Source organism: Drosophila melanogaster, chromosome 2R (genome assembly GCF_000001215.4).
Source record: "Drosophila melanogaster chromosome 2R".
Lineage (NCBI taxonomy): Eukaryota > Metazoa > Arthropoda > Insecta > Diptera > Drosophilidae > Drosophila > Drosophila melanogaster.
This window is the reverse complement of record NT_033778.4, coordinates 8,051,721-8,066,088: the sequence shown is the minus strand read 5'-3', so window position 1 is coordinate 8,066,088 and position 14,368 is coordinate 8,051,721. Positions and strand designations below refer to the sequence as shown.

The 14,368-nt window shown below is 44.5% G+C and overlaps 1 protein-coding gene across 3 annotated transcripts; it reads left to right on the top strand.

Annotated features, from left to right (window-relative positions):
* The first annotated feature begins 534 nt into the window (after positions 1 to 534).
* Positions 535 to 14,009, top strand: CG12769 (uncharacterized protein). Of its 3 annotated transcripts, none has more exons than NM_165585.2 (5): positions 535 to 849; positions 8,758 to 9,927; positions 10,028 to 10,357; positions 11,056 to 11,184; positions 11,247 to 14,009. In NM_165585.2, the coding sequence occupies exons 2-5, from the start codon at positions 8,758 to 8,760 to the stop codon at positions 11,724 to 11,726; spliced, it is 2,109 nt and encodes a 702-aa protein (NP_724641.1). In that variant the 5' UTR covers positions 535 to 849; the 3' UTR covers positions 11,727 to 14,009. The 3 variants fall into 3 exon arrangements, with proteins under 3 accessions (NP_724641.1, NP_001286181.1, NP_610347.3); NM_001299252.1 differs by having other exon boundaries at positions 9,995 to 10,357; NM_136503.3 differs by lacking the exon at positions 535 to 849 and having other exon boundaries at positions 7,538 to 9,927; positions 11,247 to 12,260.
* Positions 14,010 to 14,368: the final 359 nt, after the last annotated feature.

Below are 14,368 nucleotides of genomic sequence, written 5' to 3'. Positions count from 1 at the left end.
GCAATCATCGTAAAGGAATTGCAAGATTTTAAAAAAACGCGATGCCCAAGATATTTTGTTAATGGATACTTAATCGCCAGTGCCACTGAGACAAGTGATTCGAAATGAAAACGACGAGTGTCGCTGCTCTTGGTGAAAAAGGCAACCTGGCAGGGTTCAGTAAACTTGTTTCCAATTTGAAAATGGTTATGCCAGCCGGATAAAAACATTTTCCGATGGTTTTAGGCATTGCAACAACAAGTACCAGGCCAGTGCTCAGTTGCACAGTCGGTGTAGCGGGCCATAAATGAGAACTCAATTAGAACGTTTACATTTCTGTAAGAAACGAGTTGCTGCCGCTGCTGCTGCCACTGCTGCCTGCCGCCGTAGTTGCTGTGGTACATTATTTTTTGGCCTAAATAGTAGGCCTTGAGGAATCGGAATCGCTTGAGTTGTTTTTGTTTCACCGAGCGCCACGGCAGAGCAGCCGGCAGCGACGCGGGCAGCGGCAGAGCGTCGGCCGAGCGGGAGATACCGATTCCGAATCGGAATCCGCTCAGAGTGGATTCGTCTTTTGGCCCATTCGGATGTGGCCTCGCATGTGGCGCGCGCGTTGTCCACTGACAGTTTTATTATTATTATTGTTGTTATTATTATTATTATTATTTGGGGCCCAAAGCTAACTCTTGCCCTTTCGAGCTGCGCGTAATTTCGATTTCGATTTCGGTTTGGTTTCGACTCCATAATATCCATTCGGCATCTCGGCGTTCGCGTTGTTTCGAGTGCATCCACATCCACATCCGACTCCACAGCCACATCCAAATCCATTGCGATTGTTGTGTTGTGTTCCAGTTGCCGTTTTTGTGGGAGGTTAGTTGGTTGAATAATCCGCGACTCCGCAGTGTACGCAAATTGCAAATTGCAAAAGCAATGCAATGCCCCGCTCCATGGAAGTCCCCATTGAGAAACATAGATCCAAGAACTGCAATATGCCCTAGTGTATGTGTGTGTGCGTGCCGGAGAGCGGGAGAGCGCACCAGTGCCTGTTTGTGTGCGTGTGCCTATGTGTGTGTGTGTGTTTAGAATGCACCTTGTGGTATTTTGAAATCTAAAATTGCCAAACACCCAGCGCGTTTCTTTTTTTCGAGAGCATTGCAAAAGACTCCAGCTGTGCTAATGCTAAGTTGAAACGAAAAAAAAAACAACTATCAAACCGAAGAATCGAAGAACTGACAAGCTAAAAACGAGAAAAAGAAACTGAAAATCAGAAGCCAAGGCTGCCGCTCTTTCATTTTAGCGGGTATGTAATTACGAAACTCCTGCGAGCGCCTGGCTGGCTATTTCGGATATCTGTCGGATTGCGACAGATTTTCGTGGATTTTCCGCCATGGATTAATGGGCGCCAAGGGTACAGCCAGCTTTCCCACACGAACACGCACACACTAACGCGTTTATTGGCCAACATACAGTCAAAATTCCATAGGTGGCCACACCATCTGCCACTTTAATAAATCAAGTACTGAAATCACATAAAGGTATAAGCAAACGAGTATTCAAAATCATAGTCAGAGTCAAAGAAACATTTTTGTATTTATCAAGTTTATTTAATTACCGGAAATTGTAATTAAAGAAGCTACACGAATAAATCTGTTTTTGGGATAGGCCAAGTCTGAAGTTTTAGTAAAAATCCCTTTACAAACCAAACAATAGTAAACCGATCAAACAAACGCATTTACTTTGAGTTCCCAGAATTCAACTTCGCGGAGTTGCACTGTATATACCTACGTCACGCCCACCTGATTTCAGTGCAATCGCGTTGGCCCAGTTTACGGGCATGCTCCAAGACAAAATACACTCCTACAAGGTCGATTGCCTATGTGTGCTGCTGTTTCTGTTGCCGTTTCTGCCTTTGCGGCTGTGGCTGGCGTTTTTCTATACCAGTTTCTAAACCTGCCGCAGCTAGTTTCAATTTCTACTGGGATTATCTGCTCCGGCTTCGGTGGCTGCGACGCCTCCGTCGCTGCTGCAGGTGGCGATGGCGATGGCTGCAGCTCTCTGGGAGCTCATTACTTGGCCCGTCCTCTTCTACCCGCCCCTCCTCATCGTGCCACGTCCACCTCGTCTGTGTGATTGTGACACAGAAACCAACTAAGAAGTATGTGGAAATCTCTTGGCTGCATCGAAATCAAATCAGAAACTTAAGTTGGTCTCGCCAGTCGGCGGCTCCGCGTTGAGTTTCCATTTCAGAACATATGCGCGTTTTCGCAACAGTTTGCAGCTAGAAGATTGCTGCCTGCCCATTCGGGCCTTTTAAAACGGCAGTCATACCTGTCCATGTCCGATTTGGTTAGAAGTTGACTAAGTGGATCCCACGAAAGAGCACTCCTCCCTAAATGTTGTCTGCTGGCTGTATTTTGAAACTTATGGATTAATGGATATTTTTAAGACATTTTAACTTATTTTGTGAAAGTCCACCGATGTAATAGTAAAACAATTATACTCTTAAATTTAACTGACTGCAAGATATAAGAAGTCCGAAAATGGGTTAACAGGAATCTGTCATTCATAAAACTCTCGTTTCGGCTTAGCTAAATTTTCTAATGAGTGCCACAAAAAGTTTCACTAGCTAACTTCTTTGTGTCAAGAACTGGGTTTGTGCCCAATCACGCTCATTGAAGGAAATCTTGTAGATATCGTATAGTATGGTTTTCCCAAGTTTACGAATTTAGTTAAAATAAATTATAATGTGCATACTTACCAGCTCCAAAATCTGCTCTTAACACGGATCATACATATTTTCTATTCAGAAAATGCGTCTTAGAAGGCTTTACCGTAGTGGCTTGGCGTCAATTTCGTTCATCTCCCTCTCCCCTTATCGATTCCCAATTGGTTCTTGCTGTGGGATGCTAGAACTGTGCTCTGCATCCCTGGTTCATTCCCCAAAAGCAGCACACGCACACAGTGACGGGTGGACAACCCCTTTCCCATCGCCCACATCCCACATCCCACCACCCACCACCCACCACCCACAACCCAACGCCCACCACCCGCGCCCCTTCGCCCGTACAGCCACACTGCAGTGTGCTCAATTCGGATGGACGGCTGTGTGTGTGTGAGCGAGTGCATCTCCCCCACAGCAACTGCAAACTGCAAACTGCAGACTGCACGAACTGTGGTGCAATAAACGACGAATGGCGAACGGGACGGAACGGAACGCATATTGCGTTGGCGGCGATAGCTTGGATGTAGTTGCTGCTGCTGCTGCTGCTACTCCCTCAGCTCCCCCTACTCCTCCTCCTACTCCACCGCCCCCTCTGCTACCCCGCTCCCTTGATGATGACAGCCGAGGTCGTAGGCAAAGACGACGGCATACGCTCGAGTAACTGGCCCACCACTACAAACAGCCAAACCTGTTGACCTAATTTCAAATTCTGCTGCGTCTTGTTGTTGCTGCTGCGGCTGATCTGTGTCTCTGTGCCATCGGTTGGTGTGTGTGTGTGCATAAGTGTGTTTCAGTGAGTGGCGGCTCTCTGGGCGAATGTGTGTTGGTGTGCCGGAGAGCCAAACGATTGGCAAATCTTCGCCAGTGGTGTTTGGCGCCAAGGGGGATCCACATCCAAATCCACATCCACTCTTCATGGGAGAACATGAAAAAAATAAAAGGCCTTCAAACTCAAGCATTCCCCCAAACGAAGATCTTCGAGCATTAGGTGGCTGGTACACATTTTTGGAAAATATGTGGTAACTTCAGTTGTACCAATGATTAGTTGTGCGAGATGAAAAATAAAATGCTTACCAATTTTTTAAATACCTATCCTTTACTCTACATTTAATGACCAGAAGATACAAAGGCATTGCAAGCTTAGTATCTCTTCTAGTTCTAGTTTCTAAGACTTTTGTGTTATTCACAGTAAATTATATCAAGAAGTATACATAGTAATATACTACACCAAGCTTTTAGTTTTTTAAATAAGACATCGAGACAATGGGACTGTCACTTTATTAAGTGCGCTTTAATTTTATGTGAAATAAAACTAAAGTAGTCATTTTTGTCAGTGCAGAAATAATTGTGGCTAATATCTATCTGATCTCCATCCCCAACCCTCCGAACTCTGACTCACCTGAAGTGGTGACCCCCCTCGGACGCCTGCCCTGGCATTTCCGTCCCAAACAAAACGGAGACAGACACAGATACGTACTTACTTATGTATGTATGTATATTGGGATTCGGATACCGATGCAATTGGTGTGGGACTTCCACATCCATTTCCACCAGCTATTGCAGTTTGGATTCAGTTCGGTTCGGTTTGTGTCGGTGTTTGGGAATTTCGGAATCGGGATTTATTGGCAGATACCGGAATGCTGGGATGCAGTGGCTAAAAGCATGCATCGTAGTGTGTGTTTTGAAGGGGGTGTATCCCACCTTATTTATATGTTGTATTTGTTTTGCGTCCCAGTAACCACAAGAAATTACGGTCGCTGCCACAAGCTGCTGCCTCTGCCGGCGTCGCTGCCTGCTCCACTTGTCGCAGTGACGAAACGTTCGTGCCTGTGTGTTTGTGTGTGTGTGAGTGTTTGCCAGTGTTTGTGTGCAGAGAAAATCAAGTGAATCAAAATGAGCGTATAATTAGGTCAACACAACAAAAATTATACGCTAGCCACTTAGCAAAGAGAGCAAATCGGCAGACTCTCTCTCTGGGAATCGGAAGTGGGGCAGAGCATGGTTGCTGGTCCCATCAATTAGAAATTAATTCACGCGGCTAATGCTTCAAAATTGCAATTGCAGTGAGAGCAAAAAACGTGCACCTGCAACAACGGGAACAACAGCAGCAGCGGCAACAACAACAACTACAGCCAGGGAGAGCGGGTGTGAGAAAAGCATAAACAAAAACGGGACATGCGCTGCACTTGCCGAACGGGAGAGAGTGGGAGAAAGAGCGTGGGCCGTTGTATACAGAGAGTGCAATTTTCGCTCAGCTGCTTTGGCAGCTACATGGGAAGAAAAGTTGCTTAAGTAGATATTCGCATATCAAAGGTATTAAAATTTAATAAATAATGTGTAATCATGTTATTAGTGGGATTTGCTTAATAGCAAAAACTTATCTTAAATGCTTTAATAAAAATATATTTTTGCAAGTTCCATAGTTACTGCATTCAAGCCTGAATACTCCATTGACCTTTGGTTTTTCTCAGTGTGCCAGAGAGCGCTTGTACACAGAGAGCTCAACGCTCGAATCGGCTCCCACTGAGCTATTTTTTACCCCACGTTTTTTCTCGCCCGTTTCTTGATTTTCTTGCGTTGTTGTTGCTGCTGCTGCCCGTTGCTTGTTGGCCGTGGCAAGTGTTTCGCAATGAGTGCAGGCCAGGCCAAAACCAAAGCCGAAATGAAATCATCGCCGTGCCGTGCTCTCTGGCATTGATAGAGGGGGGAAATTCCTGTTCCACTTTCTATTATGGGAGTCGCGTCGTCGTTGTTGTTGTTATTGTTGTTGTTGGTGGTGTTGGCGTTGTTGCTGCAGCAGAAGCAGCAGCAGCAAAAGCGGCGGCAAAAGTAGCAAAACAGCACGTAGCATAAAAGTGTGTCACCATGGAAAGTGGTTTTCTCTCTCCCGCTTCTCTCCTTTTCGCTCTGTTCTTGTTCTCATTTCGACGCACATGTTGTTGTTTTGTTTTGTTTTTTTTTTTTTTGGTAATGCTTCATTGATTTGGCAAGGAAGAGGGGAACAAGAACAAAAACAACTCCATCGACCGACTGACTCATTTTGTTGCGTGACGAAAGCCGATCTCCTCGCCCATCCCACGCTGGAAAACCGGTAGAAAAAAAAACAACGCTGCTAAGGTCAAATCTGAAATATGGTCTATTTTGCATGAAGATCCAGCCTTCGAAAGTCAGTCGCCTTCAAAAAGATGCGCCGCCTTCGTTTTCAACTTCACTTCCACCTTGATTCCCCGTCCACATCCAATTCCGATTCCAATTCCGACTCCCATTCCGCTGTGGATTCACCACTGGTCAATGCAATGCTAATAAACTAGCTTTTGATTTAAATTTGAATGGGAATCGTGCGCGACGGCCTAAGGCTATGCAAAAGACTCATTTGGCCTACAAGCGAGCGCACAGTGGCTTTAAGCCAGCGAACTCGAATTGAAAGGCCAGTCAGCTTATTAGTTTAAATCATTTACAGAAAAAGTTTCTGTAGAATCCTTTAGTACGACGTACTATGTTTATCTATAGAATGTGTGGCTTAGTTATGTTTCTAATAATTCTTCACAAAAATTACACATACGCAGTGTTAACATTAAGTATCCGCCCAGTGAGTTAAGTTGTTTTAAGTAGGATTTCTTAAAATTTGCAGAGAATTTTATAATCTAATATAAATCATTTTAAGTTAAAGAGATTGGATTTTGACTCTTTCGACTTCTTTCTAATGATAAAGAAGAAAATGTTGATTCAGTTCCAATAAAATATGAACACATTGCATTTATGGACATTGTTTTGTTCACAATATTCTACAATAATATCGAAACATAAAATTTTATTAAAATGTTCTTTAAGTACCTTCGTATCTTCACATAAATGGATTTTCTTTTTTTGAACTAAGCTCATAAATTGGAACCTATGACTTTTAGGGAAAATTAGGTTCGGCATCCCATGATGAAATCATAACTCAGTTCGAATTCCCACACATGTTTTTGGACTCATCCCTAAAAATATTAGACGCCCACGTGGGCAACCACTTTATGCCCACCCGGCGGACAGTGTGCGACATCATTAAGGGCTCTCGGGGCGCTCCAATTATGTCGCTCACTGTGTGTGTGTGCTCCCATTCGCATTTCTCCGACCATTTCTCATTTCCAGAGCGCTTTATGTTTTCTTTTGCTCTCGGCTTTCGGGGCTTCGAATTGGGAACAGCTCGGCGGGCAAGTGAAAATGCGGGACACCCCGAATACCCGAAACCCCGAGTTGGGTCGTAGATACATATGTTAGCCAGCGAGCTTGGCCAGAGATTATGGTGATGATGATGATGGTGGTGGCGATGGCGATGGCTATAGAGAGGTGGCGGCGATAATGATAATAATGATAAAGCCTGACCCAGTTGCACTCTAAAACTTGACCCAATGACTCCATTGGGTTGGCAACTATGGCATTTATAATGCCAAAGCCAACACAGCGCCTCATAATTACTGAAAATGCAAACCGAGTTTTTGTGCGTTTTTCTTGGTCTCGCTCCGCCAAAGCTTACGAGTTTACAACATTTGAGCATTCGAGTGGTCTGGCCCGAAAAGAAGTTTCGTAGTGCCGAAAACCCGTTCGGCGGAGCATCGGAAAGTGAATTTGTAATTATGTAGATGCCCCCAAATAGGCCTATGACACACATCTATCTCATTTTTCAAAGTGCTGACCTGGCCAGAAATGCACAACCACTCACACATATGTATATGTGTACATATGTATCTCTGTGGCACAGGGAAGCTGGTCGGTGCTGAGGTCGACCCCATGGCTCTTGGCTTTGTGATCTGGCTAATGCTAATGCACAAGCAACCATTCAAGGTTGAATTAAATTAGCTGCGAGAAGAGCTGGGCTCTGAGCTCTGTCCAATGATTATGGATGATGATTTATACGCCACCCGATATACACCGACACCCCGCACATCCGCACCTGCTCGTATGTTCCGAATCTGCACTATGTATGGGTATCCACATTTGACCTATTGCCCAATTCCGGGCCAGACGACGGGTGACATGCGTCACTAAGCCACAGTTGCACAATGGGGCGAAACTTGAGACTTTAAATATAATCGCGGTTTGGGGAAGTACCTTCAAAACTCAATTTTCCAAGATATGTATATGTTTTCTCGTTCGCTTATTATTGTAGTTTGTTTGTTATTAGTTTTCTGAGTGAAAACTGATGCTGATGAGACCCCTACATATATGATTTAAACATAAATTTCAGTAATAGACAAACATTTTTACTCAACCTGCTTAAGAATGATATTAGCTTGTTTAACCAAAACTATATTACTGTGTTACTGTGGGATTGAAGTTGTTTGCTTCAAACAAGAACGTCTTGAAAAGAACCCCAAAATGTTGTGCCAAATGCCATTTGGTTGCCATTGTGTTTGCCGCACAGCTTTTGAATGATTCGCTCGCCGATGTTGGTGTGGTCCCCATCTCTGGTTGGGGCAGCGTTTCTGTGTGTGTGCTTGGGTGTCCAAGTGATTGCCCACCTGCAAGACCAGTAATTGGCCCCAATAACTTTGGTATTTTCGTAGCACGAAGTCAACGTCAACGCCGGCAACAACTACAGCGACAAGGCCGCCCAAAAATGGTCGGTGTCGGTGTGGTATGGTGTGGAGTGGTTGTTGTTGCTGCTTTGGTTCTTGGCGAATTCTCCACAGGTTCCCCCAGCCCCCAAACGTCACACCAGTTACCCCTCCCACGGCCCCTCCTCATCCCACGAAGCTGCGACGCTGACACCAATTTGGCTTATTAGAGTCGAAGTCTGAGTTTGGGCTTGGGTCTATGGGCTGGAAGCACTTGAAATGCCAAAAACTGACTGCAAAATTCAGCAACAACGCAAATAGCAACCACAGCTTGTCATCGATTTTTGGGCGTGGTCTGGACTAATCCTATTCGCACTGAACCCAAAATTTAGCCCAAAAATTAGCAATTTTAAAACATTTTACATAGATTGTGGGTTCAGTTGGTTATAATATTGATACTTTAAAGAATTTATTATTCTTTTGAGCTAGGAACTTAAAGAACTTATGAACTTCCAGATGGCCGAAACGATCAGTACAGCGGCCAGCGGCATGGAGTTGGCCCTAAAAGACCCCAGTCCAACGGTGGGTGGCGGCATCATTGTGGACATGACGCCCACCACGGCGGCGCTGCTGCATCACAACGCTATGGCGCTGCGCAGCCTCAAGGATGCCGCCTCATCCGCCTCCGAATCAGAGCTACAGGAACCGCGATCACCGACACCCACGCCCACGAATCTCAGCACCGGCCCCCACTCGCCGCCAATGACCTTCCGCTGCGAGCGTTGCGACAGTTTCGAGACCAGCTCGCGGGCATCCCTGCTGCTCCATGTCGTCCAGTGTCTGGCTGGTCAGGCGGCGGCGGCGGCAGCAGCGGCGGCGGCATCGGCCCGCCTGAAGAGTGAGGATCTGCAGGAGCCGGAGAACATGAGCTTGGGTCACATGGAGGGCGGCAAGGGCGATGGCCAGACGGGCAATGGTTCCAGCTCCTCGGCTAGCTCCTCTCCGGCCGGGAATAGCGGAGGAGGAGGCGGTGGCAACAGCAGTTCGCGCAAGGTCTTCGAGTGCGATGTGTGCAACATGAAGTTCTCCAACGGCGCCAACATGCGCCGCCACAAGATGCGACACACTGGTGTCAAGCCCTACGAGTGCCGGGTGTGCCAGAAGAGATTCTTCCGCAAGGATCACCTGGCGGAGCACTTCACGACGCACACCAAGACGCTGCCCTATCACTGTCCGATCTGCAATCGTGGCTTCCAGCGCCAGATAGCTATGCGCGCCCACTTCCAGAACGAACATGTTGGCCAGCATGATCTGGTGAAGACGTGTCCGCTTTGCAGCTACCGAGCGGGGTCCATGAAGTCGCTGAGGATTCATTTCTTCAACCGTCACGGCATCGATCTGGATAACCCGGGACCGGGTGGCACCTCTTCGTTGCTCCTGGCCCTGGAATCACAGGCTTCGGCGGCGGCAGCAGCGGCGGCAGCTAGTTACGTGCCACCTGGACTTAGTCCGGTGCCCGTGCAATCTCAGTCCCAGCAGCAGCAGCAGCAACAGGTGGCTCCTCCGGCTAGCGATAGCGGCGAGTCCATGCGATCCCTGGAGAATGCCACGCCCCCCATGCACTTCCTCACGCCCCACGTGGAGATCTCGACGCTGGGCGAGAGTGGCAACACGGAGTTGTTTAATGTAAGTCAATCGCTGTATGGCAGCCCATCCCTTTTTCAAGCCCCCTCGCTTACAAATGATAAACTAGCTGATTTGCGTTTGGCGTGAATCTGCATTACAGGGCAACAACAACAACAATAATAACAACAACTGCGCTACCAACAACAATAACAATATAAATGGAGCGAGCAACAACTGCAACTCCATTAGCAATGGAAATGCCGAGTCCAATGGCGATAAGGTGAAAGATCGAGCCCTCATCATGCAATCCCCGGTGGAGTTGCCAATGGATTGCAACACAAAGGCCACGCCCATCACATCCAGCACCACAGCCAGCAGTCTGAGTGGCGGCCTGAAGAGCCATCACCAGCATCCGCATCACCATCACCACCACCATCACCACCACGAGAACCACATAACGCCGTCGATCAGTCTTATACCTATCAAACAGGTGAGTTGACGAGTGGCAAGATCGGGCGATCGGCATTATGTATTATATCTATCTATTGGGTTTATCAAATGGGGCTACGGAAGGGTGTATGTGAATTTATATTACCAGAATAGGTATTTGGATCTCAACTACGTAGTTCCCTTCGAAACTGAAGATCAAACATCATAAATTCCACCTACTGAAAAGAGGAATTCAGATCGAACTCAAATTTGTAAATATTCATCTTTATGAGATGGAAGTTCGGTTCATAGTGGATCGAATCCACACTTCATCTGCATGCGAAGGCGGAACCATTTTTTGAAAACCTGTTGTGCATCATAAAAGACTGCATACCTAATTTGGCTGAACTGGCTCCAATAGACTGTTGAGATCCAGGGGTTTTATTTTGATGGTTGATTCAGCGTTTGATCTTGACCTGTAAAATAAATGTTAGAGTAAATTTTCATGATTTGAAATGCCATGAATTATGTATTAAATTCTGTGCATGGAAATGATTGAATTATTTTTTTTTTAATATTAGTATTTTAATCGATTTAACAGGTTCATAATATATTAATTTAATTTTTTTCCCAAAATCGTTACGTTGTAGTATAGAATTATGTTCAATGAATAAATGAGATACCAACAAAATCATAAATATTATCTACATTTATATTCCGTGTTAAAAAAAAATAAATTTTTCTCTTATTGCCCAAAAGGAGCCCATGTCGGAGGATATGGACAAGAAGGACCTGATGAACGGTAGTGATCCAAGCAGCGATACAGAACAGGCTTCCAACAATAACAACAGCAGCAGCAACAACAACAGAATCACCTCACTGATCAAGGTGGGTTAATAAGAATTATACAATATATAGCCACCATATTAATCCACCTGATTTTGGACCAGGTCTCGCCACTGAAATCGCTCCTACGCGAGGATCTCAAGCGTCGCATCTGCGCAAAGGCCAACAACCGGATCACCCGGAATGCCACGCCGCTGGAGAGTAACAACAACAATTCCGTGCTGTCCAACAGCCTGAGCAACGGATCCGGTCGCGGATCACCCGGAGTGAATGGCGGCAGCGGAGGAGGTGGAGGCGGCGGACCACCCACACCGGCGACACCCAGTGCCACCAATGGTGCTAGCTCGACGCCCATCTGCAACGGGACCATCACGTCGACTGGCCAGGATGGAGACCTGCTGATCAACCGCAAGCTGATTCTCACCTGCCACTTCTGCGGCATCGAGTTCCCGGACGAGACGCTATACTTCCTGCACAAGGGCTGCCACTGCGAGAGCAATCCGTGGCGTTGCAACATATGCGGCGAGCAGCTAAACAACGTCTACGAGTTCAACTCGCACCTGCTCAGCAAGAGCCACCAATAGCAGCCACAGTTGGCCGGCAAGTAGGCAGCGGATTGAGGAGCTTGCCGGCTCGGGATCTGGACGGTCCCAGTTATCGGAACCGGAATAGGAATCGGAGCGGAGCGGAGCGGAGTCGATTCAGAATATTTACTTAGCTCAATTTTGAGAGATTTTCCACAACCAGGCACACAGTTAAGCTCAGAGCAAATTATACACTTACCATCTAGTTCTACGTTTACACTTACGTCTACGTTACATATATAGTTAGTTAGTTAGAGATAACTCATCATATTTTTATGATCTGCATGCAGAGAGTATGAAAATCAAATGAGAGCTACGTAGTTACCTAATCCCTTAAAGAGTCGAAGACGAATTAGAAGTTGAACAGTCGAACAGTCGAGATGGCAGAATCAAAAACGGAGTGCGATGGATATACACACACATATATACCTTCCCGAAAAACCAACCCTGTTATGTAGTCTTATTATGCATTAGGTTTTGTAGTTTAGTCCTTAAGTACTTGGCAATAATTTCCAGCCGGTTCAACTGGCCAGCAAACACTTGCGTCAACGCGGGTCCGCTTTAGTCGGTTTAGTGCATTATATAGCTAAGCTCGCCTCAAAGGTGGCAGTTTATGGTTTTAAACATCCACAACTCACACTTCACACACATAGATACATCCGATATAGATATATATCTATATATCTATATATACATATATGCCTATACAGTTGCAGCGAAGGGCTTTAAATTTGTTATGTTTTCAGAGTTTAATACGACAGCAGCAGTTTGATTAGGCGGATATAAACGAGATGCTATATCTACATATATTTACATATAAACAACAGGATATATACGTACATAGCCAGGTTATAAACACCACTCTCACACAGCAGACTTACAGCTGCGGACATACACACACAAACAGATGCAGATGCAGATGCATATATGCAGATACAGATACATATGCAGATATAGATTCGGATTCAGATTCAGATAAGAATTCTTTTAGCTTAGCAGAGGGTTATCGAATTATGAATTCAATTATTATACTCGTACCTTTTACATAGCTCCTAGTTTGAGTAACTAATCTAACACAATAACAAAAAAGCGATCGGGGGTTACTTCGATTGTGGAAAACATTTTGAATATTCGCACAGTGCTGCTCGTAAGTTTGCATACAACTGGAGCGTAGGAACATTTTTTAAACAAGCAAGACAAAAACATGCAAAAATTACAATTGTGATACGAAATTGTTGTAAATAATTGGTAAATCGAAATATGAGTAACACGAACTTTATCGTTTAGACAAAACTATGCCTTAGATGCCTATGATAGCATTACATACATATACTGATATACTGATATCTACATCTACGATACGAGCGATCACTGTACAAACAACCAACTGGACATGGAACTGTTGATTAGTATAGATAACTTTAGTGTAAATCAAAATTTGAAAGTAATCCCTGGACGACCCTACTCCCCTACTCCTTTACTCCCCTACTCACTACCCACTTCCCACTTCCTTTTCAAACCTCCACACCCCACCCCTTGCTGACGTCACGGGTTGTATGCAGCCAGCATGGCGCCACTGTGCGCTAAATTTTACTTCAGATTAACATCCGTCCATGATGTTCACGAGTTCTAGCGAAAGTAACAACACACTTATCCATAATGCTTATGTATGTAAAAAAGGAGGACTCGAAGCCAATCACATTGCTTAGTTCCCATCTTCTCTGTTATTTGATCTGTACTTTTAGCTAGCGTTAATTCTTAGTCGAAGGTTTTTGTTAATCATTTTGTTGTTTATCCATTAGCACATAGAAGACACCTGCAGCACTTGCACATTATGTACATTACGTTCTTCCCGACCCTTCTTATAGCAATACATTGTAATCACCCCTTATTTTGCTCTACTCTAGCCAATTCAAGCGTGTAAAAATGGTTTGTTGTGTTCAGTTAATATTTACTACTTACTACTCGGTAACTTACCACTTAGGGCGTAATTTTGTTTTTGTTTTTAACTTTGTTAATGAACTATTATCGCGTTGTTACACGAATCAATCCATTTTCAAATCAAAAGGCGTATAACGTTGAATGTAACAATTGAGCAATTTTTAGCGATCTTTCGTGTTAAATTTTAATAGAATTAAACGATAACAGAACGGAAAATTAAAAAAAAAACACCAAATGGATTAAGAACAGAAACAAAACATTTACTTAATTAGTGATTATAATTCTAGCTACAAACAAAAAGGCATGTTAATTTTTTAGAAATAAAAATGGTTTAAAACAAACAATACAAATATGTTTCATTTTGCCACCGTTATCCGCTAACGGTTGAAAAAATCTAAATCCCAACTGCTTGCGGAAACTTTAAAGCAGTTCGCCTATGTTAAGCTGATTTACCACTGTTAGGGCACTGCTTGACGATGTTAACTACACCGCTTGTGAACGCCTGTTTAATGCGGTAGAAATAAAATTTTCGATGAGAATAAAAGGTGAGTGAACGTTTTGTTTCATTTTTTTTGAACCAGTTGCATTTCATATAAATCTTTAAAAACTTAGAAAAATAAAATTTGTTTCAATTTTTTTAGAATAAGTTACATATTTGGCAACTAAAATTTAAATTTAAATTTACTAATTTGTAAATAATT